The 21295-nt window shown below is 59.3% G+C and overlaps 4 protein-coding genes across 5 annotated transcripts; 2 read left to right on the plus strand and 2 right to left on the minus strand.

Moving 5' to 3' along the window:
• JSRP1 (junctional sarcoplasmic reticulum protein 1) lies at nucleotides 1709-5580 on the plus strand. The gene is made up of 7 exons (XM_018050754.1): nucleotides 1709-1827; nucleotides 2812-2964; nucleotides 3361-3398; nucleotides 3555-3684; nucleotides 4040-4213; nucleotides 4847-4938; nucleotides 5034-5580. Exons 2-7 carry the CDS (start codon nucleotides 2847-2849, stop codon nucleotides 5493-5495), a joined length of 1014 nt encoding a protein of 337 aa, XP_017906243.1. The 5' UTR covers nucleotides 1709-1827; nucleotides 2812-2846; the 3' UTR covers nucleotides 5496-5580.
• AMH (anti-Mullerian hormone) lies at nucleotides 5739-9209 on the minus strand. 2 transcript variants are annotated; one of them, XM_018050766.1, is made up of 5 exons: nucleotides 8172-9209; nucleotides 7385-7527; nucleotides 7055-7163; nucleotides 6785-6947; nucleotides 5739-6700 (listed from the first exon to the last, which is right to left on the minus strand). In XM_018050766.1, the coding sequence occupies exons 1-5, from the start codon at nucleotides 8623-8625 to the stop codon at nucleotides 5842-5844; spliced, it is 1728 nt and encodes a 575-aa protein (XP_017906255.1). In that variant the 5' UTR covers nucleotides 8626-9209; the 3' UTR covers nucleotides 5739-5841. The 2 variants fall into 2 exon arrangements, with proteins under 2 accessions (XP_017906255.1, XP_017906254.1); XM_018050765.1 differs by having other exon boundaries at nucleotides 5739-6947.
• SF3A2 (splicing factor 3a subunit 2) lies at nucleotides 9293-18007 on the minus strand. Its single transcript, XM_005682605.3, has 9 exons — nucleotides 17883-18007; nucleotides 13477-13641; nucleotides 13007-13078; nucleotides 12156-12202; nucleotides 11897-12006; nucleotides 11019-11068; nucleotides 10798-10938; nucleotides 10319-10387; nucleotides 9293-10231 (listed from the first exon to the last, which is right to left on the minus strand). Exons 2-9 carry the CDS (start codon nucleotides 13600-13602, stop codon nucleotides 9413-9415), a joined length of 1434 nt encoding a protein of 477 aa, XP_005682662.3. The 5' UTR covers nucleotides 13603-13641; nucleotides 17883-18007; the 3' UTR covers nucleotides 9293-9412.
• PLEKHJ1 (pleckstrin homology domain containing J1) lies at nucleotides 18136-20779 on the plus strand. The gene is made up of 6 exons (XM_018050768.1): nucleotides 18136-18648; nucleotides 18745-18812; nucleotides 18980-19046; nucleotides 19887-19977; nucleotides 20060-20123; nucleotides 20213-20779. Exons 1-6 carry the CDS (start codon nucleotides 18555-18557, stop codon nucleotides 20276-20278), a joined length of 450 nt encoding a protein of 149 aa, XP_017906257.1. The 5' UTR covers nucleotides 18136-18554; the 3' UTR covers nucleotides 20279-20779.

Consider the following 21295-nt stretch of genomic DNA (forward strand, 5'->3'; position numbering starts at 1 on the left):
CCACACAGTAACACAGGAATGAAGACACAGTAGAGCCAAAATAAATAAATAAATGCAGTTTTTAAATGACAAAGTTGGTTTCCTTTACTGATTGGCTGGACTGAGTGGTATGTGTTCGATGATTGACTAAACAAACGTGGATATGTGGCCAGGTGGGATGTAGAGCTGCCGTGTGTGTGTCAGTCACTCAGTCATGTCCGACTCTTTGTATCCCCGTGGACTGTAGCCTGCCAGGGGCCTCTATCCGTAGAATTCTCCAGGCAAGAATAAGTGGATTGCCATTTTCTTCTCCAGGAGATCTGCCTGGCCAGGGATGGAACCCAGGTCTTCCTGCATTGCAGGCAATTTCCTTAGGAAGCCCATCAGTTCAGTTCAGTTCAGTCGCTCAGACGTGTCTGACACTTTGCGACCCCTTGGACTACAGCAAGCCAAGCTTCCCTGTCCATCACCAATGCCTAGGAAGCCCATATGATCCAGCAGTCCCACTTCTGGGCATATATCCAGACAAAACTCTAGATCAAAAAGATGCATGCACCGCAGTGTTCATAGCAGCATTGCTCACAATAACCAAGACATGGAAACAATCTAAGTGCTCATTAACAGAGGAATGGATAAAGATATGGTATATACAACATTCAATATATACATATACATATTGTATATTCATATATAATATGGTATATTTACAATGGAATATTAGTCAAAATAAAGAATGAAATAATGTCATTTGCAGCAACATGGATGGACCTGAGATTATCACACTGAGCAAAGTAAGTCTCCATGGGGTTGCAAAGAGTCAGGCATGACTGAGCAACTATCAGTCACTCAAAGTAAGTGAGAAAGAGAAAAACAGATACCATATGATATTACTTATATGTGGAATTTAAAATATGACACAAATGAACATACCTATGAAAAAGACTCACAGACAGAAAAGACTTGTGGTTGCCAAGGGGGAGGGGGAGTGGGGGAGGGAAGGACTGAGAGTTTGGGATAACCAGATGCAAACTATTGTATATAGGATAAACAGCAAGTTTCCAATGTACAGCACAGGGAACTATATTTAATATCCTGTGATAAACCATAATGAAAAATAATGTGAAAAAGAGTCTATCTATGTATAACTGAGTTAATTTGCTGTACAGCTGAGCAGCAGAAATTAATACAACAGTAATTAAAACTATTAATACAATGGTAAACCAACTATACTTCAATTAAGGGGGGGAAAAAAAGCAGCTCACATTCAAGTGGTTGTTTAATCCAGATAAACTCATTCTCACCTCATTGCCTGCCAGGAGGAAATGACCCCACTTTCCAGATGAAGAAACTGAGGCCTCTGAGCTGAGCCTGGCCCAAGCCAGTGGGTAGAGCCTGGATTCCCTTTGACGGTGCCATCCTCCTCCAGGAAGCCCTCCCTGATGGCCCCCGACTGCACAGGGCTGTGATCCTTTAGCTGCTACAGAGCCCGGCACTTAAGAGTTGCCTATAAAGGCGAGGTAACCATGCTTTGTGGGTACTCTCACCCCCCACAACCCTCTTTTCCAAGGCTGAGAGACAGAAAGCAATGCTCCCACGGTCACCGTGGCAGGCCTGCCAATGGTTCTATGTTAGTGGGGGTGGGGCCACCCGTCCACCAATGCCTGGCCCTGCTCCGAGACAGGGGTGTGCTCCCCCCCAGGGACCTCAGGGCGGCCCTCCCCCCCCTCCCACAGCAGGCCGAGGAGCTGATTGGCCCACAACACAGCCTCCAGCCACCTGCTGCTGTCTGTCTGGGGCCACCCTCCCTGCGCTCCATGCTGTCCACCAGGCCCAGCGTGGCGACTGTGGGTAAGAGGGGCACAAGGAGGGCTGGGAAGAGGTGGGGGGTCCCCAGGACCTGGGAGGGCACCCCTGAGGTCCACGGGGGTGTCCCCGACTTCTGTGGCTGCCCCCACGCAACCCTAGGGGCCCTCCCCACCCATAGGTCTCCTCCCCCACCGACTGCTCTGGCCCCAGGGAAGGGTCCCCTTTCTGCCCAGGGATGGATCACACTAACACTGGCGCCAGGGACACTGAGGATTCCAAAAAACAGGGGCATGGGAGCCAACAGATGGGGTTTGGCTCCAATTCTGCACCACCTCTGGTCCACAGCTCCACCTTCAGCCTGTTTCTTCATCTGCCCTATGGGGATGGCACAGAGGAGGCAGGGACCCCAGGGTCGGGGGTGGGAAGCCTGGCACTCCCTGCCCCTGCCTGTCATAGCCAGAGTCAGGCTGGTCCTGGCTGCTGGGGCTTGAGCTCCAACACCCACAGGGTCCGGAAGGAGGCTAGGTGCCAGGAATGAGGGGTAAGGAGGACCCAGAGGAACACCCCAGGGGAGCAAGGGCCTAGGAGGGGCTGGGCCCCTAACCGGCCTGCCCCGCTGGCCTTGGGCACCGGATAAAAATAGTCCCTGGTCTCAGAGAACATGAGCTGACCCTGGGGCCAAGGGTTCCGGTTTAGGCTCTGTACTCACCTCTGTGTGACCATGGACAGGACCCAGCCTGCTCTGGGCCCCAGCGGTCTCTGCTGTGTGCACAGGGATACTGGAGCCTGTAGAAGTTGGCCTATCCAGAGGGGTCCCAAGACAGACCTGGGGGGATGTCAAGGAGAGTGCCTGCTGGAGGGCTGTCGGGCCGTGCCCTTCGCAAGTGTGAAGTTAGCAGGGAAGGTGGCTCCAGGCAGAGGGACAAGTCAGGGTGGTGGTGTGGGGAGGCAAGGAGTTCCCTTCTCTAAGAGCTAAGCCCAGGCCCATAGCAGGGGCTCAGGCTGCCTCTTCCCCACTCCCCTTAGCCTGACTCTGGGCCTGCTGCTGCTCAGCCGTCTCCATGGCAACCAGGGCCTTGGAGGAGCTGGATGGAGGCCTGGGCAGCTGCCAAGTGGATGAGGACCTCTCTGCACTGGCTGACCCTTGTCCCGGCCAGCCTCAGGAGGACAGTGTGCAAGGTACCAGAGAAGGTGCCAGGGGAGGAAGCCCACTCCCCCATCCTCCTTCTGAGTCAGGTGGCCCACCTTCAGAAACCAGGACTTGGACTTCCACACTGGACTGGCTTAAACCATGCTCCTTGTTTCCAACTTCTGTGCCCATTAGTGTCCTGGGGGGTGGTGGGGGTTGTAAAGATCCCAGAAAACACGGGGCTGGGCCACACAGGTCAGGGTTTAGATCCTGGCTTGCCAGTGACCTGCTGTGTGCTTTTGTGCAAGGCTGTCTGAGTCTGTCTACTTTCTAACCTGTAAACTGGGATATCTCCTGTCCCCAGCCCCTCACTCAGCAGAACCCAACAGCAAGTGGGATCTGGGGGTCCCCACGACTTTGATTATCCCCTCTTTTTCCACCAACAGCGACATCCAGGTTGGCTGACTCCAGCAGCCGGTCCCACGTGAGTAGTGGGGGTGGGGGGGTCCTCCCTCTGGGTTTCAGCCCAAGGTGCTCCTGGAGTAGGGAGGTGCTGGCTTAAGAGGGTGGGTTTCTGCAGCCCCTGGGAAGGTTCGGTCTCCCTTAGAGGGAACATCCAGGATGACACGTGTCCCTACAGGATTCTCAGGAGCGGGTGACTGAGGGCAGCCCCACAGGCAGTGTGGACACCAAGCCCAAGAAGATGGAAAAGGAGCCTGTGTCCAAAGTGACCTCAGGAACTGGGAAGGAGAGACTGAAAGCAGGAGCAAGTGGGTTTGCAGGAGGCAGGGGTGAGGTGGGGGATGGGTATGGACCAGCATGGGAGGGGAGGGTGGGTCCTTGGATCTGGGAGGATAGCCGGCATGGGGCTCTCGGCTGAGCGGTTTCCACGGCTGTAACTGAAAGGGCTGTGAGTCTCCGCTAATTCATGATAACACCAGCTTAGTTGCCACTAAGCTTCAGCTAATTATCTTCTGGAAAATTCTCTGCATCCCAGTGAAGCTGCCAAGCCGGCAGGGCTTAGTTTCTCAGCCCAGGGCCACACAGCCGGGCAGAGCAGAGCTGACTTTAGCCGCAGGTCTGCCTCTGGCTGCCCAAGAACCCAACCACCACTTGCTCTTGCAGCCCCCCGGAGCCCCGCAAGGAAGAAGGCACAGACCACACCCCCACCGCAGCCGCCGCCGCCGCCGCCGCCGGCGCTGAGCGACGAGCTGCCCTGGGGAGACTTGACGCTCAACAAGTGCCTGGTGCTCGCCTCGCTCGTGGCGCTGTTGGGCTCCGCCTTCCAGCTGTGCCGCGGTGAGCCTCACACTTGGCTACTCCTTCCTGGAAGCACGGACACCCCACGGGGAGGGTCTGTGTGCCCTGACACTAGGCGGTGTGCAGGCCGCCCTGATCTTGTAAGGGGTTCCTGGCGGCCCCCTGCACTTCTTGCTGGGCAGCAGACCTTGTGCACCCCCGTGGTCCCGTAATAGTCCCTCTATCCAGTACCGGCTCTGAGATCCCTCCATCCCTCTCACCAACAGATCTTACAGGGAACTGCCTCCTCCCCCACCCCAGTAGGGACCTTGATGCACCTGCCTCACCACCCCATACCCTGGGCCTTGCATGCCCAGGAAGGGCCATGTGCACCCCCATTTCACAGTGTGTGGCTTTTCCTGTGTGCCTCAGTGCTCCCATGCCCTCAGAGAAACTGGAGCATCCTGGCACACCCTGAATGAGGGAGGTTTGAAGAGAAGCAGCAGTGGAGACCTGGAGCCCCTTCCCAGGGCTGGAAGGGACCCAGCCTAGCCTCAGTGTACCTGACTGGAGACAGCTGGGTCCCCTTGCCTGTCCCCAGGAGAGGGGCCTCTAGAGGATGGATGGTGTGCTGTGGTTCCACTCCCGACTCCTGCCCCAGGCTGACTCGCATCCCCTCCTGTCCCCTCCCAGAGGCTGTGGCTGGGGATGCAGAAGCCCCCGCACCTGTCCCTGAGTCGTGGGCCTCGTCAAGCTCATCATCCAAGGGGCCAACGTCACCCCTGGTAAGCTCTTCCTCAATGGGCTCCTCCCTGGGGGAAGAGGCTTGAGCCATGGAATTGTGGCTGATCCCACCACCCTGCACTTGTCTGCATAACAGCCAAAGCCTGAGGCCTGGGCCCCCCCAGTGAGGCAGACTGAGCGCCCCTCGAAGTTAGAGGAAAGGGTCCAGGATCCTAGGAGCAAAGAGGCTGCAAAGAAGGACGAATGGGAGTCTGAAGAAGCCGCTGATGAGGAGCATGCGCCCCTCGCCGGCCGAGGGCCCAAGGAGAGGCTGAAGGAGAAGCCTCGGAAGGAGAGGCCCAGGAAGGAGAAGCCACAGAAGGCGGAGAGGCTGAGAAAGGAGAAACCATGGAAAGAGAAGCCACGTGGTGCCAGGGAGCCCCAGGGGGCCCTACCTCGACACTGGGAGGCCCGCGAAGGGGGCCATCGACCTTGGGGGCGAGACTCTGGAGCCCCCGAGGATAGGAAGAGGCAGGCCTGGGTCTCCCCGCGGCGCCCGGATGAGGAGGACTGGCCTCCGGGCCGCCAGAAGCGCCGTCCCGGCAAAGGCCGGGACTGAGACCGGGGCCTGTGTGCGTGAGTTTCTGAATATCTGCTCTAGGGCCCCGCGGTTCCAGCTAAATAAAGCAAGTGCTACGGCCCCCTCATCGTCTGTTCCTTCGCACCAGGACCCCAGAACCTGCCCGAGGCCTGCGTGGCGCGGATAAGGAGCTTTAGGTGGGGGGTGGAGGGAGGACGGAGGCGCAAGGGGACAACGGGTGAAGACGGCGAGGACTGCGGGAAGGCCTCCGCCTGTCCCCAAACATGCACAAACACCCCAACCGCGTGCCTTCCCGTCTTTATTGGGGCGATGACGGGGTCCGAATAAATACGGGCCTGGGCAGCACAAGGAGTACAGCGGGAGGTCACCGGCAGCCGCACTCGGTGGCCACCATGTTCGGGACGTGGTGCGCACTGATGCGCTCCTCGGACAGGCTGATGAGGAGCTTGCCTGTGTAGGCTGTGGGCACACAGCAGGGCGGGCGCGCCAGGGCGGCGCCGCGGGCCTGCATCTTCAGCAGCAGCACCACGTGGTTGCCGTAGCGTGGGTTGCGGTCCGACTGAGGCCAGCCGCAGGCGCCCTGGCAGTTGTTGGCCTGGTATGTCTCGGGGATGAGCACCGAGCGCTCGGCCCGCAGGTCTACGCTCAGCTCACGCAGAGCGCACGGCCCGTCTGCAGCCGCGGCTCCGGTGCTGCGCTGCGCCCGTGCAGAGCCGCTCCGCTCCCGCCCGCGCCACTCAGCGCGCAGGCCCTGCAGCGCTTTGAGTAGCAGCAGAGCGCGCAGCGGGCCGCCGGGGCCATCTGGGTTTCCCGGGCACAGTGCCAGCAGGCGCGCCAGCAGCGGAGGGGCGGCGGGAGGCAGCCCCGGGAGGGCGCGCAGCTCGGCAGCTGCTGCCTGAAGCTCGGCAGCCACCCGGCGCGCTAGTCCCGCGGCCCACAGAGGGGACTTGGGACCTTGCGGCGTTGCGGGGACCCCGGTGGTGGCTGCCGTCGGCGGCAGCAGCAGCAGCAGCGGCTCCTCGCCGTCCAGCAGGCGCTCCAGGGCCGTAGGGTCCGACAGGTTGACCTGGCCCTGCGGGAAACCAGCCAGTGCGCCGGGGTCCAAGGCCAGTCGCGGTGGTGAGCTTCGGGCCGGGGGTCCCCGCAGGGCGCGCACCAGGCGCGTGAGAGTCTCCAGGAAGGGATCGGCGCTGGGCGGTGCCTCCTCTGGCTCTGGGGAAGGCCTGGACAGCAGAGTCGGGGGTCGGGAGGGCGCAAGGCTGCGGCGTCCACACTCCCCGCATCCCCAGGTCCGAGCCTGCGCGCACCTGGGCTGTGGGAAGGGCACCAAGTCCAGCCGACCGTGCGCGGGCATCGGTGCCGACGACCGCGCCGGCAGCAAGAGCAACAGGGCCGGGGTCTTTCGTGTGAAGCAGCGGGAGTCCGCACCGAACAGCAGCGCCTGCAGCTGGGCGGTGCTCAGGGGCTCACCTGAGAGGGAAGGCGCGTGTGCCGTGCGGTTCAGCGGCCGGGGATGGGCTGGGGTCTGCGGGTCGAGGGCAGCCACCCGGTTGGGTCCCTGTCCAGGCAAGGCCTACCATTTCCACGGCGCTGCAGGGTCAGGGCTAGCCCAGGCCGGCGCCAGGCCCCCTCCGGAGGGTCCACGACCAAGGCCAGGAAGTCCGAGTCTGCGGTCAGGCAGAGGCTCTGCGGGCAGACACGGGAGTTCAGCCAGGTTGGGGGAAGGGCATGGATGCCAACCCTGCTCTGCCTGCTGCCCTTAACATCCCCTCAAGGTCTAGCCTGGACACTTGTGGCCTTTCTGTGAGGCCAAGTTAAAAACAACACAAACACAAACCCATAATCCCTCCCTTGCTCTGTGGGGGGGCCTGGGGGGCCTGAGAGAGCCACATTCCACTCCCTGGTACCTGGGTGCCAGGTAGCCCAGCCCCGGTGACAGTGACCTCCAGGCCAGGCCCTGGGTACAACACCAGCAGCGCCAGCTCTGGGGGGCTGGCTCCTCCAGGTGGAGGCTCCTGGAACCTCAGCAAGGGTGTCGGCTCCCACGTCACTGCGGCCAGGACAAAGGAAGAAGGGAGGCACCTGAGCCACCGAAGCCCGAGCACCTCCCCTAAGCCTGTCCCCTCCATAGGAGACCCCATGCCAACCAAAGCCTGGGGGAACCTGGTGAGAGAGGTTTGACGCTGGCTCCTGGCTTCCCTGGGACAGGAGTGGCCTAGAAGTGATGGATAGGGTGGGCAGTGGGGCTGCCACCTGTGTTTCCCCAGCCCTTGGGGGCTCTAGGCCTGGAAAGCTCCTGGGGGATTCCTGGTAGTGGGTCTGAGGACAGCGATCCCTTGGGACAGGAACCTCTTGCTACCCGGTGTGGAGGGAGAGGCACTCCTCTGATGGACCATCAGGCTGCACTGACCTGCCTCCCTCCTCCATCCCCCACCGTGTAGCTCCGAGGTAGGTGAACAAGGTGTTAGCCCCCACACCCTACTCTGCCAGGCACTGCATGGGGAGAGGGGTGGCTGGGAGCTGCAGAACTTCTGACCCCAAACAAGCAAAGATACAGTGACCCACCTCTCTGGCCATTAGCCTTCACTTCCTGAGACTGGGGAGGGGTCTGGGCTGGGGGCTCTGCAGTCCCCTGGTCTTAGGAGGAGGGCACTAGAGCCTGGCCTCCCACCCCAGCCCCGACACAACACATACCTTCCTCCAGGTGCAGGACCACCAGCCACTGACCCCCGGGCTCTCCCAGCCATGCCTGCAGCCGCTGCAGGTGGGGCAGCACAGGCTGCCCATCGCCAGCGGGGCACACAGCGAAGGTGGTCAAGTCACTCAGGCCCCAGTGGGTGCGCCGCACAGCCTCCAGGAAGGCCTGCTCATAGCCGCTCAGGGACCCCACCACCCGCAGGGGGGCCCTGCTCCCGTTGCCACTCCCATGCAGGGTCACCAGGCACAGGGGGTCCTGAGGGCTGCCTGGCAGCCAGAGACTGGGGAGTGGCCAGTCCCAGTCTTGCTGAAAGATGAGTGTCCCGCTGCCTGTGGCCTGCTCCCTGGGCGAGGCTGAGGTACTGGAGACCTCTTCCCTGGGGGTCCCTGGCCTCAGCAGAGCCCCCATGGCCGACAGCACCAGGGCCAGAGAGAGAGATGGACCGGGCATCCTGGGAGCTTCCAGGGGCTGCGCTGCCCTACTTTATAAGGGGAGCAGGGCTGTTTGTGGTACAGGGCAGTCCCTATCTCCTCCTGGGACATGACCTTGAAGGCTGGTGCCTGCTGCGAGCCTGGGAGGCCTGTGGCCTTCTCAAAGCCCCCTCTGTTCCAACCTGCCTGCCTATCTCCTGAGCAGTGATACAGTGTGTGTGGCCTGTGACCCATTTGTCAGACTGTCCTTGACAAATCTTTCCCCTCCCCAGAGCAGGAATGTGAGCAGGAGTGCATGCCCCAGACAGTCAGACTATCAACAACCTGGGGGTGTTGGAGGGCAAGGTGTGGAGCCCCTGCCCCAGGAGGATTCAGGTGCCAGCCCAAGGGGGATGACGCTTCACATCGGGTAGGCAGGTCTGTCCCCCAGTGACCCCACGTGCTCGCTCACCCTACCTCTGAGGCCCACAGAGACCCCCAAGGAGAGTGAGCAGCCTTCTTCGCTCTGATGTCTTCCCAGAGAACCACCCCACATTCTGCTGGCCCACAGGGTCTGTCCTTGCAGACACCAGGGGCCACCCCCTGTGGTCCAGGTGGGACCCTGACACCCCCTATGGTGGTGGAAAGCAGCCACGTGTGTTCACCCACAGCAAGCTGACCGCCCACAGGTTAACACAGCAGTCCAGTTCAGGGTCAGCAGACTCTTTAATGAGCTCTGGGGACACCCAGCCCAGTACAAAAGAACTCTACTCTGAGGGCGAAACCCAGGAAAACCAAACCAGACTTGCTAGAATGGGGGTGGCTTTTCAGTTGGTGGGAGGAGGGGGAGGAATGTTCCCAGGGCCTTCGGAGGGCAGTGGAGGCCTCAGCATCGGGGGCATGGGCGTTGGGGGGTGCACCCCAGGATTTGAGGGGTGCACCCCAGGTGGCTGAGGATGGACCCCAGGAGCCGGAGGATGGACCCCAGGAGGAGGGGGGTGGACCCCAGGAGGCTGGGGGTGGATCCCAGGGGCTGGTGGGTGGACCCCAGGAGCTGGTGGGTGGACCCCTGGAGCCTGGGGGTGAACAGCAGGAGTCGGGTGCACCCCCGGAGCCTGGGGGTGAACTGCAGGAGCTGGTGGGTGCACCACTGGTGCCTGGGGGTGAACACCAGCAGATGGGGGAGGATGGACCCCTGGGGCTGGAGGGTGGACTCCCGGAGCAGGAGGGTGGACTCCTGGGGCTGGAGGGTGGACCCCTGGAGCAGGGGGGTGGACCCCAGATGCTGGTGGGTGAACCACTGGTGCTGGGGGGTGGACCCCAGGAGCTGGGGGATGGACCCCAGGAGCAGGGGGATGCACCCCAGAGGCTGGTGGGTGAACCACTGGTGCTGGTGGGTGGACCCCAGGAGCCGGTGGGGGCAGCTGAGGAGGGCCTGGGGGCCCTGAGGGTGCAGGCCCACTGGGCGGCATCGGTGGCAGGGGCAGGCCTCCTGGTGGGGGCGGAGGCAGCGACTCTGGTAGTGGCGGGCGAGGGGGCAGGCCGTTCATCAGTGGGGGTGGGGGCCGTTTCACCCCAGGAGGCCCAGCAGGAAGGCTCGGTGGGGCTGGTGGCTTCTCCATCTTGAAGTGGAACTGGAGGAAAAACTGGACAGACAGGAAGAACTGAGTAGGGTCCCAGAGGCCTTGGGGTGGGAGAAGGATGGGGAACTGCATGGACATGGACTGACTCACTTGCTTGGTTTCCCGGTTCCAGTGAGTCCAGAACTTGCCTTCAGCCTTGTCTATTTCCCTGCTTGGCACCTGTGCGGGGTAAAGGGGCAGACAGGCCCTCAGGACCATGAAATGGCCTGGCCCAGGAGGCCCTTCTATGAGGGAACAGGGTCTGACGTGGGGGTGACAGCTGGCATTCTTGCTCCACTGCTTAGCAGCCCTGCCACCCAGGGAAGCTGCAACCTACCCTGTCTCGTTAACATATATCTGAGAATTGGACCAGGTCAGAGTCCTGCACAGCCTGGTAACAGGGTCACCTCACTGCTGGGGCCATGCCAGGGTCTGATTCACGGTGGACACCCAGCCCCTGCCCTCGCTCTGCATCGTCTTCTGACAACCCTCAGGAGGCAAGGGCCCAGAGGGGGCGCCTGGTGTGGGCTGGGGCCAGCTGCTTGGACGGAGCAGACCCTGCAGGACCCTCCGGAGTCCCAGCAAACTACCTTGAAGGCGATGGTCTCATAGGGCTCAGCGGCCATGAGTAGGTACTGCCAGCGCCGGTCCGGGGGCTCGATCCTCTGCTCGTAGGCAGACATGAAGCGGTGTCGGGGCATGATGCCCTCGGCAATCTCAGGGTAGTCGATCTGCAGGGACACGGCCAGTGACAGCACTGCCTCTCAGGGGCCCTTCCCCTCAGGACAAAGGGTTCCCAGCCTTTGCTCACCTGGAAAAGGAGGCTCTGCTGGCCCATCTCTGTATCCCTCTGCTTGGTTACTGTAACACAGGAGGATGTCAGGTCCAGTAACGGGGTCCTAGGACTGGCCTAATGTCACCCATGAATGGGAGAGCTGGCTTGGCAAGTGGGGGGAGGTCACCCTGCTGGGCAACTAGCAGTCATTGGCCCAAGGGTGGGAGGGCTGTGCCCCAGGTGCCACCTGCCTGATATCACTTGGGTGGGGGCAGAGGGTGGGCTCCCCACTGCCCACCCTCCTCCACCAGACCTTCTGGGAGCGGGTGCCCATCGCTGTCTAGCTCTGTGGCTTTGGGCTGCTCTCCACACAGCTCCGGGGCCCTTCATATGTGCCCTCAGGCACTTAGTGTCTCCCTGACACATCCAGGAAGAGGCCAGATGACCCAGACTGACCAAAAGGCCTGTGGTGGCCTCCCTGAGGGTAGTGCCATCCTCGCCCTGGCTCACCAAGCTGGACCACTCCAGGGCCTTCCCAAGCCATGTCTTGTCTGAAACGCCAGTCATACACAGGGTGTGCCCACTTCAGCAAGAACACGTGCAAGGAGGCCTGCCTTCCCCTCCTCCCTGGCAACCCGATCCTCTGCAGCTGCTGGCCCAGGTAAGCCTCCTCTTTCCTTTACTCTCTCTCCATGTGAAAAGGCACCAGCACCCAGTTCTAAGGTCAGAGGAAAGGACTACACCAGGGCCTGCAGTCCCCTCCCACCCTCGCACCCACCTCTGCTAGAAGTGCAAAGAGCAGAGGAGACACTAAGGGCCCCGCCCTCAGGGCAGGAAGCCTCTAATGCAAGCTGAGGCCACTGGTGAAGCTGGAGGTGGGTGAGGGACTGCCCACCCAGGGCATCGACAGTTACCTTTGTAGCCCGGGCGGCCGATCTTCACAAACTTCTTCACTTCTACCTTGACCTTCTCCGGTGCTGGCTGGGCGGGGGCCTCCTTGGCCTCCTTGGCTGCTCGCCGGGCCCTGCAGGTGGGACGGACACAGTGTTGAGGCCCCTCCTCACAGGCCATCAAGGCCACAGCCCCAGGCGCCAGGAGCGCCCATCCCCGGCCGACCTTGGAGATGTGAGGTGAGGGGGACAGCAGGCATGGGAAGGGGTGCCAGGTACTTACAAGTTGGTCTGATGTTTCTTCCCCTGGGTGTGCGCGAGGTAACTCCCCTGGAACATGAGAGGAACATGCACTTGAGGGCACAGTGAGGGAGTGGTGTCCGGTGTCCCACCCGGGCCCACCTGCATCCACAGGGCTCAGCGCTGACGGGCACCTGGTGGCTACTGAACACACGAGCTCTTGTGGATCTGCACACAGGGGGACGAGATGCTCAAAAGCCAGAGCTGAGAGTCTCGGGCAGGGGGGACACAGCAGTCTTGTGGCTGCCAGGATGTGGGTGGGGCCAGTGGATATTGCTGGGCAGTGGTGGGGACACCTGGAATAAACATGCCCTTTGATTCCACCTCAATAATGTCCCAAGAAGAAAACACGTGTATCAGCAGTTTCCAACTGGAGGCTTTTCTGACTTCCAGGGACTCTATGTCCAGGATGGTCCCCCAAAGAGAAGGGGGAGCCTCAAAACTGCTGGGAGATGCTCCCATATGAGACTATTCAGCTCAGTGCAGCTGTCTGGAGCTGCGAACCATCTGGACAGAAAGTGCGCCCTCCATACACAGGAAAGGACAGAGAGGACCTGCTTATGGCGAAGGACAGGAACCCAATGCAAGCAAGCATCCGACTGACACTTGCTTAAAGACTCAAACTAGAAGCCACGCCTTCCAGACCTCTCGCCCCACGTGGACATCCTGGACATCCCCACATGTACAGATGCATATCTGTGATGTCGGAGCCACTGATGTTACAGGAAACGGAGAGATGGAGGTAGGGACCCCACGGTGGCTGTCCCAGTGCCGTGCAGGGCGGAGATGGCACAGCGGGGCTCTAAAGCCAGTACCTCCCTGGGAAAGACGCACCTCATTGTTATGTAGCGTTAGGCACAGTTTGCACTCATAGGAGCCCAGATGGTTCTTCATGAAGTAGGGGTCCTGCAGAAGAAACACATGTGTCAGGCAGTGGGGGAGACGCTCAGGGATGGAGGACAAGCTGGAGCCCCAAGCCAGCACCACCGCCCCTGGGATCCCACAGGGTCCACTGCACGGGGCTAGGGCTGGGGCTGACCGCCCGCCTCTGCAGCAAGCCCCGGAGAGGGCTCCCTTGAAAGCCCCCAGCCCCACATTAGCGGTGGCCTGGGATCCAGGAAGAGGCAGAGACGAAGGTGCACTGCTGATCCTCCAACTCCCCAGCCGGGACAGGGCTCCTCGTGCTGCAGTACAAGCTGGGCGCGCGCAGAGGAGAGAAGCAGGCAGGCCAACCCCAGGCCTGGGGAGACCATGGTCTGGAGGGCGCTGAGCTGCTGCTTTAGGGTGGGCAAGTGGGCGCACACCTTATTGATGTCAATGGTTTCTAGGGCCAGCTGTCGCAGGCGCTCCCGGCGGTCCCGGTTGCTCTCAGAGGAGGAGGCCACGCCCCCGCTCCCGGTCTTGCCCCCGGGGCGATGCTGGAAGTCCATGGTGAGACCCTGGGCACTCTGTCAGACCAGGGGAGAAACCTGCGGAGGCCAAGGGGCGGCTGGTGAGACTATGTGTGAGATCTCACCCTCCTGGCCTGGCCTCAACTCTCCCCACTCTCACCGCCCCAGCCCTGGCTTCACCACCTGTCTCCCAATGGCTGAGGGCCCATGCTGGGCCAGGCACACAGGGATGAGGAAGGAGAAACAGGAGAAACGAGGCATCTCCAGGTGACAGTAGGAGTGGACCGGAGAGGAAGGTCTCTTTGACTGAGGAGTGCAAAGGCCCAGGGACCCGAAACAACAACAGAGAAGAGGAGGCTGAGTTCTCACTAATTAGTCCCATCTCCTCTAAGCAGCCTTCCCAAACTGCCCAGGCCCACACCATTCACCCCCTTCTCTGAATCTCTTTTCTGCTCGTCTACACTTCCTTCCCGCAACCTAAACTCTACTTCTCTGATTCAGCAGTACATTTGCTGGAACAAGGAACACATCTGTCTACCTGCCCGCCCCCGACCCCCATTGCCTAACACACGAGACAGTCACAGCTCGTTTGCAGCTGAGGCAACTCTTCCAGGCCCTGGATTCTCCTCCACGCCCATCAAGCTATCCAACTGCTGTTCCCTACTGTTCCCCATACTGCTCCAGGTGCAGTTCAGATCCAGCCTCGGGTACCTTCCTCTCATCCTACACTCTCTTTACTGTCAAAGCTGGCCCCAGGCCCCTGGTTTAAACCCACAGTATCTTGACTCTGTTAGCGTAAGCTCACAGAGATGGGGCCCAAGAGTGTGAACCCCCAAAGATGTACCTGTCCTGCTCCCTGGGGTGCCTGGACACGTCACCTCACGCAGAAGAGGGGACTTTGCAGGTGGGATTAAGTTAGGTCCCTGAGATGGATACGACCCTGGATTCCCTGGCGGGGCCAAGTGTCATTATAGGGTCCTTATAGGAGGGAGGGGGAGGGTCAGAGGCAGATACAGGAGATGCTGCTCTGCTGGCTGTGAGCCAGGGATGCGGTGCCTCTAGAAGCTGGAAAGCACATGTCTTTCAGCAGGAGCTGGTGCTCCCCTGAAGCCTCCAGAGGGAACAAAGCCCAGTGAGACTAGTGCTGAGTTTCTGACCACATAGATGCAGCGCAAACTCATGTCATGGAAGCCACTGGTGGTTTCCTGTACCAGCCAGCTGTGCCACTGACTTGCCCTACAACTTGATGAGTTTATGAAAACCTCACGTCGGGTGACCAGTAGGGTGACCTAGCTGGCTGCAGAATCACCAGGCCTAACTCTTTTACTACATACAAGGCCACCCAGAGCCGTCAACTGGTAAAGGCAAAACACTAACAGAGCCAAGATTTCCAGTAGGTTTGGGGACAGCCAGTTCCTTCGTGGCAGCCAAAAGAACATGCCAATGGTGAAAGCCCGCAAGGAGAATCTGACCAACTCAGGAAACCCAAAAGCAGACAGATACTTAATCACTCAGCAGCCTACCTGTTGGGAGTCTCAGAGAGGCTGGGGTAAGGCCAGGTCCATTGGTGCCTGCCCGTTGAGCAGCAGGCTCCACGCTGCCCACTCCCGCCCCCCAACCTGGCCTGTGTCCAGCAGGCAGGAAACCCGGCTTGAGTCCCCAGCCCAGGGGACAGGGGAGATCAGGAGTTTCTTCTGGGGAGAGAGCACCAGAGACAGTATTCTCAGACACTGAAAGTTGGGGGCTCTGCATCCCCTAAACCTCAGCACTTTGCCAGGCCCATTGAGCTCACTAGAGAAGCACTGCTCTCCATGCAGAAAAGTGAAGTCGCTCAGTCGTGTCCGATTCTTTGTGACCCCATGGACTGTAGCTTATCAGGCTCCTCCGTCCATTGGATTTTCCAGGCAAGAATGCTGGAGTGGATTGCCATTTCCTTCTCCAGGGGATCTTCCCGAACCCGGGTCTCCTGCATTGTGGGCAGCCGCTTTACCGTCTGAGCCACCGGGAAGCTCTACGCAGAACTGATATCTAAACAGATGTGAAGAAATGCCTGTACTGGGGAAAAAGGAAACTCAGTGAAAAGCTCAACAGAAGATGTTAACATCCTCTTGGATGATGGGTGATGTTCCCACAGCTCGAAACTAGAACAGGATGCCACAGATTAGCATGGCCAATTAACACTAGATAAACCCTTTAAGCAAAGATGCAAAGAGCCTAACAACACACTGAATGTGGGTGCCTGAAGATAAGAGTCAAAGCTATCATAAAGAACAGAAAAATAAACAATAGCAAAATAACAAGATAACAGGAGGCAAAGCAAGAACCTAGAAATTTTGGACTGAGAACACAACATGGCCACACTACTATATTTAATACAGATATAACCTATAGAAACCTACTGTATAAAGAACACAGAAAACTGCTCAGTGCTCTCTAACGACCTACACAGGGCAACAAAATGAAAAACAATGGGTCTGTATATATGTGTAACTGATTCACTTCGCTGTACACCTGAAGCACAACACTGTTAGTCAACTACAGTCCAAATACAAAACTAAAACTAGAAAAGAAAAACAAAACACTTGGAGAGTATTATCAAAGAAACAACCTAAAAAAATAAAAAACTCTCCAATAAGTAGACCATGAAGTTTTCTAGTTGATGGGAAAAAACTCAGCAACAAGAGGTTAGAAACCAGGATGAGATGAGAGCCTTCAGAACAGCAGGAACACATAAGGCAGGGCAAGGCTTTTCCCAATTCCCATCAGGGGCTTGCAATCTAGAACTTTACACCCACACTTCTGACTGTCAGGATGGATAAAGCCATTTTCAGCAAACTGAGGACTCAAACTGAACAAATGAGTCGACTTCTTCAAAACCTACCTGAAGAGCTCTGATGGGAAAAAGAGGAGACAGTGGGACTGAAAACAGAAACCAGCCCATGGGAGCCTGGACAGAAGGTTCTAGGATAGTTACTCAGCTGCTGAGTGGAGCTCCAGTCCTCAGTGGAACAGGAAGATGCCAGCGATGAGAGGGAAGTTTGCAGGCAGGAAAAGAAAAAAAGACATCCATTGTTTCAACCCGTGGGAAACTACAACCCATTCGCTTGCAAAGAGCGCACTCATCCGAAAAGCCCCTGATGCTTGGAAAGACTAACCACGAAAGAAGGGGGCGGCAGAGGATGGGATGGTTGGATGGCATCACTGACTCAATGGACATAAGTTAAGTGTAGTTGCTCAGTCGTGTGGGACTCTTTGCGACTGTAGCCCACCAGGCTCCTCTGTCCATGGGATTCTCCAGGCAAGAATACTGGAGTGGGTTGCCATTTCCTTCTCCAGGGGATCTTCCCGACCCAGGGATCGAACCTGGGTCTTCCGTATCACAGGCAGATACTTTACCCTCTGAGCCACCAGGGAAGCCCCAATGGGCATAAGCTTGAGCAAACTCTGGGAGATGGTGAAAGACAGGAAGCCTGATGTGCTGCAGCCCATGGGGTCAGTCAGATGCGACTGAAAAACAAGGCGTGTGAAATGATGATGCTTTGAGAGAAAAATTAATAACCAGCAAAATCAGACAAATAGGAAGAATGAAGAAATGAAAGCGCTCTGGGGGGAGGGTTAAGAGGAGAACAGTACCCTCAAAAAGCAGCACGGCTCAATACAGTACCCGCCTGAGCAGCGAACGCTATTTTCAGCCCTAGAAAATGAGATTGACAATCTGACTAAAGCTCAGGTTAACCACATCCATGGTATGAAGGATGAGGCTGCAGCGGGTGAGGGGGAGGCAGAAATGAGACCTCAGCAGTCACGGTAGGCAGTTGAGAGACCACTTCTACACCCGACTCAGGCTATTTACAAGCTCAGGTCGCTCGTACTCAGCTGCCAAAGGGCAGAAGGGAGAAGGGGGCCGGGCTCCCAGAGTGACAAGGGGAGAAGTCATTTAAACTCTGGGCTTCGCTCGCTAAACGCGCCTAGCTAACGGGTCTTGGGCCTCGAGCCAAGAGATCCGCCTCTGGACCTTCCTCACTCCTCGGCGGGCCTGGAACCAGGCGCGCCGTCACCCCCACCTATTACAGGAACCAGGACCACAAAGCCAGCAAACCAGAGGACTCAGGGAAGGCGCCCCGGGTCCGTTGCGACCCGACCCGACCCAACGGGCCTTTGCAGCCGGAGCTCCCTGCGGGAGGGTGGGGGTGCTGGGCCGGCCCAGCGCCCGGCGGGTAGAGAGCCGATGCCGCCCTCAACCCAGCACTTCAGCCACTCCCCTCCAAGGAGTTCCCCCGGGGCCGCCACCCTTGTCTCGCACTACTACTAATCCTCACCCACGATTTCGTCAAGTCCACGGGCTCCTCACACACCGCCTTGGTCTATTCAGGCGCCACAGCCACCGCGACGACCTCGTCCTGCGCACGCGCGCCGAGAGCTGAGAAAGCACTTCCGGGGACAGGACGGGCGGGGCCTCCTGCGTACGCATGCCTGGCCCGCCCAATGGCGCGGGCGACACGCTGATAGGCTGAAGGAAAGAGGGGAGCGGAGTGCAAACCGGAAGTCGAAGTGCGTGTGCACGCCGGATAATTTCGTTCTTTCGGTCAGTACCAGTCGCGCAGGGCCAGTTTTCGCGGGGACGGTAGTTGCGACTCGCCTCCCACCCCTGGCGCCTGTTCTTTTGAATAACGGGCACCACCGGTCGTGGGGATGCTTTATTGTTCCCATCCCGGGTTCACGTTATTACATGGTCACATATGACACCGTCCATTTTGCCTATAGTCCCGTTCGCCCCAGGAAGTTCCCGCTCCGTCTTGACGGCCTCCGAGACGCTTCCGCCACACGCCGGTGATTGACAGACCGAGCGGCCCGGGAGCGCGCAGGCGTAGTAGCTCCGGCTGCGCTTCCGGGACGGCGCAGTGGGACTCTTGGCGCCGGCATCCGCGAGCGTTGGGACGGCGGCCGGGAGGGCGCGGCCGGCGTTCCGCGTTCTGGGTACCGGCGGCGCCATGCGCTATAACGACAAAGAGCTGCAGGCATTATCCCGGCAGCCTGCCGAGATGGCAGCCGAGTTGGGCATGCGGGGACCCAAGAAAGGCAGCGGTGAGCGGTCCGGGACGCCGGAGCGGGCGGGCGGGCGGCTGAGGGGGCGGGAGTGGGCAGGTACTGAACCCGCGCGATCCCGCCTTGTTCTCGCAGTGGTGAAGCGGCGGCTGGTGAAGCTGGTGGTCAACTTCCTTTTCTACTTCCGGACGGACGAGGCGGAGGTAGGGTGGTAGAGAGGATCGGAGTGGGGGTTAGGTTCGGAGTTTGGAGTCGGGGACGGGGCGGGGTAGAGGTCCGGTGTCAGAGCAGGGCGGGCTCGGGAATCGGGGGCAGGGCAAGGGGCGGGCGGGTTCCCGGAGTCCTCCCCCATGCGCCTATTTGCCCGCAGCCCATTGGAGCCCTGCTGCTGGAGCACTGCAGAGTCATCCACGAAGAGCCCAGCAGCTTCTCCATCAGTGAGTGCGGCCTGGGACGAGGCTGCTTGTCCCCGCCCCGGCGTGGCCCCACCTAAGTCCCTAGAGGCTGAGTGCAGTGTCCGGGCAGCCTCACGCGCTGGCTCCTCCCATGGGGCCCAGTAGCCTAGACGGAAGTGATCCGAACGGCCGCCGTTGTCTTGTTGGGGAGCATTTCTCTCCCGGCGTGCCTCGCTGCAACTGTTCCATTTCTCCTGTGAGCAGGGCTTGTGCTGGGGATCCGGGAGGGTTTTCTTCTCGGTGCTTTTGAGAGGGTGGGGTCTGCAGGGGGAAAGATAGAGCTTCTACTAGTTTCCGCTGGAGGCCGCAAGAAAGTGCCACAGACTGGGAGGCTTAAATAGGAAAAATGTATTCCTCCCTGTTCTAGGGGGCGAGAAGTCTGACATCAGAGTGTCAGCGCGGCTGCTTCCTTCTGAAGGAGAATCTGCCCAGCTTCTGGAGGGGTCGTTGGCAAAGCTTGTCTTGTAGAAACATCTCCCCATCTTTGCCTTCATTTTCTGGGATCGTCTCTCTTGTGTGGTTGGGTCTAGGTTCGGCTTTTCTTAACAGCAGTTCTATTGGATTAGAGGTTCACCCTCCTGCGGTGTGAGCTCAGCTTAACCACTTAACTACCTATGCCTGTAGTGATTCTATGTCCAGATAGAGTCCCTGTCTTGGGAGATATGTTTTAAGACGTGAACGTATGTTTTCTGGGGGACACGATTCAACCCACAGCCAGCTGTTGGGAAGCAGTGGGCCCAGACCGGGGCTGTAAAAGGAGGTTGAGGCCTGGGTGGGGGAGGTGGGAGGGGCAGGGACATATGGGGGCTGCTCCCTTCCCAGGCTTCCTGGAGGACCCAGAGAGGAAGTACCACTTCGAGTGCTGCAGTGAGGAGCAGTGTCAGGAGTGGATGGCTGCGCTGCGTCGAGCCAGGTGGGGTGCTGACAGAACCTAGGGCCAGGCGGAGCCTAGGGCAGTCTGGGGCCCTGGGGGCTCACTCAGCTTTCCTCTCCAGTTACGAGTTCATGCGGAGGAGCCTCATTTTCTACAGGAATGAGATCCAGAAGATGACTGGCAAGGTGTGTGTGGGGGTGGGGGCAGGGGGCGGGGGATGGGGGCCTCCTGGGCTCAGGCTTAAGCCCACCACCCTTGTTGTCCACCCACGCAGGACCCCCTGGAACAGTTTGGCATATCAGAGGAGGCCAGGTTCCAGCTGAGCGGCCTGAAGGCATGAGGCCGGGTGGGGCTCCCCAGCTGTCCTGTTGTCGGACAAGGCCTCCCTGCCCTCCCGGCCCCAGATTTCCTGACCAACCCTGGATTTGCTGTGGGAAGTGTCTTGGTTTAAAGACTTCAAACGCCCCAGGGTGGGCAGGGGCTGCCTTGTTGCGAGAAACCACCCAGCAAGTGTCCTCTAAACACACTGGGAACCACTGGACTGGTTTGGTACGTTGGTGCTACCTGCTGCTGCCAGGGGACCAGTGCCCCCTCCCATGAGCTGTGCCCTGCCCTTTGGGTGCGTTGACTCAGGGCCTGGCAGGTGCAATTCTCCTGCGCTGGGCAGGCTGAATGTATAAAGTTAGGTGAAGCTGTGAAGGGCGTGGGGCTGTGCTGGGGCCACTGTGAATTCTCCTGCTGAAGGGGCAGGCCCTGGCCGGACGCCTCTGGGCAGTGCTGGAAGGCTTGCCTTTGGGGTGGCCAGTATATTCTGTTCAAATAAAGGTACCTCTTTTCCATACGGGCCAGTGGTGCTGTGACTGCAGAGAGGGACGTGTGTCCTCTGCTGTGCGCCTGTCCTGCATCTGCACAGCCGTTCCTGAGGGAGGCAAGGCTCTTCCCAGGTTCAAGGTTGAAGTGCCTGGGAGCAACAGAGTGGGGGGGCCTGGAACCCAGAGCCAGGAAGGTCAAGGGGGGCTGGGACCCGGCCTACAGGGCTTCTGGCACTCACAGGCCCCCGTCTGAGTGCCAGCAGGACCTTAGGAAGGGTTTGTTGGTGGCGTTAAGGTCGCTAAGTAGTCGGTTTAGGAAGGCTAAAAGGAGATTACCCTGGGTGGTTCTGACCTGGTTATAGTTGTCGGCCCTTGATCAGGGGCTGGGCCTCTGAGACCGGGGTTGGGGAAGTCATTGTGACTTGTCTGTCGTGGCCACTGTGCCTGTCTTCAGGAGCAGGTGGGGCCTCTACTGGGAGCGACCGTCCTCCCTGCTTGGGGACGGTAAGCACTGCCCTGGGCCCTATGCACTCCAGGACCTTGCC

The sequence above is a fragment of the Capra hircus genome, chromosome 7 (genome assembly GCF_001704415.2).
Source record: "Capra hircus breed San Clemente chromosome 7, ASM170441v1, whole genome shotgun sequence".
Lineage (NCBI taxonomy): Eukaryota > Metazoa > Chordata > Mammalia > Artiodactyla > Bovidae > Capra > Capra hircus.

Excerpts from the sequence above, each read along its gene's own strand:
- JSRP1 (XM_018050754.1), top strand. The coding sequence starts at position 2,847 with ATGGCAACCAGGGCCTTGGAGGAGCTGGATGGAGGCCTGGGCAGCTGC. Across the intron at positions 3,399-3,554 it reads ACTCCAGCAGCCGGTCCCAC|GATTCTCAGGAGCGGGTGAC; the intron begins GTGAGTAGTGGG and ends GTGTCCCTACAG. Across the intron at positions 4,939-5,033 it reads AGGGGCCAACGTCACCCCTG|CCAAAGCCTGAGGCCTGGGC; the intron begins GTAAGCTCTTCC and ends TCTGCATAACAG.
- AMH (XM_018050765.1), bottom strand. The coding sequence starts at position 8,625 with ATGCCCGGTCCATCTCTCTCTCTGGCCCTGGTGCTGTCGGCCATGGGG. Across the intron at positions 7,164-7,384 it reads CTGGGCTACCTGGCACCCAG|AGCCTCTGCCTGACCGCAGA; the intron begins GTACCAGGGAGT and ends GTCTGCCCGCAG. Across the intron at positions 6,948-7,054 it reads CCTGCAGCGCCGTGGAAATG|GTGAGCCCCTGAGCACCGCC; the intron begins GTAGGCCTTGCC and ends CTTCCCTCTCAG.
- SF3A2 (XM_005682605.3), bottom strand. The coding sequence starts at position 13,602 with ATGGACTTCCAGCATCGCCCCGGGGGCAAGACCGGGAGCGGGGGCGTG. Across the intron at positions 13,079-13,476 it reads AAACCATTGACATCAATAAG|GACCCCTACTTCATGAAGAA; the intron begins GTGTGCGCCCAC and ends TTTCTTCTGCAG. Across the intron at positions 12,203-13,006 it reads TAACGCTACATAACAATGAG|GGGAGTTACCTCGCGCACAC; the intron begins GTGCGTCTTTCC and ends CTCATGTTCCAG.
- PLEKHJ1 (XM_018050768.1), top strand. The coding sequence starts at position 18,555 with ATGCGCTATAACGACAAAGAGCTGCAGGCATTATCCCGGCAGCCTGCC. Across the intron at positions 18,649-18,744 it reads GGGACCCAAGAAAGGCAGCG|TGGTGAAGCGGCGGCTGGTG; the intron begins GTGAGCGGTCCG and ends TTGTTCTCGCAG. Across the intron at positions 19,047-19,886 it reads GCCCAGCAGCTTCTCCATCA|GCTTCCTGGAGGACCCAGAG; the intron begins GTGAGTGCGGCC and ends CTCCCTTCCCAG.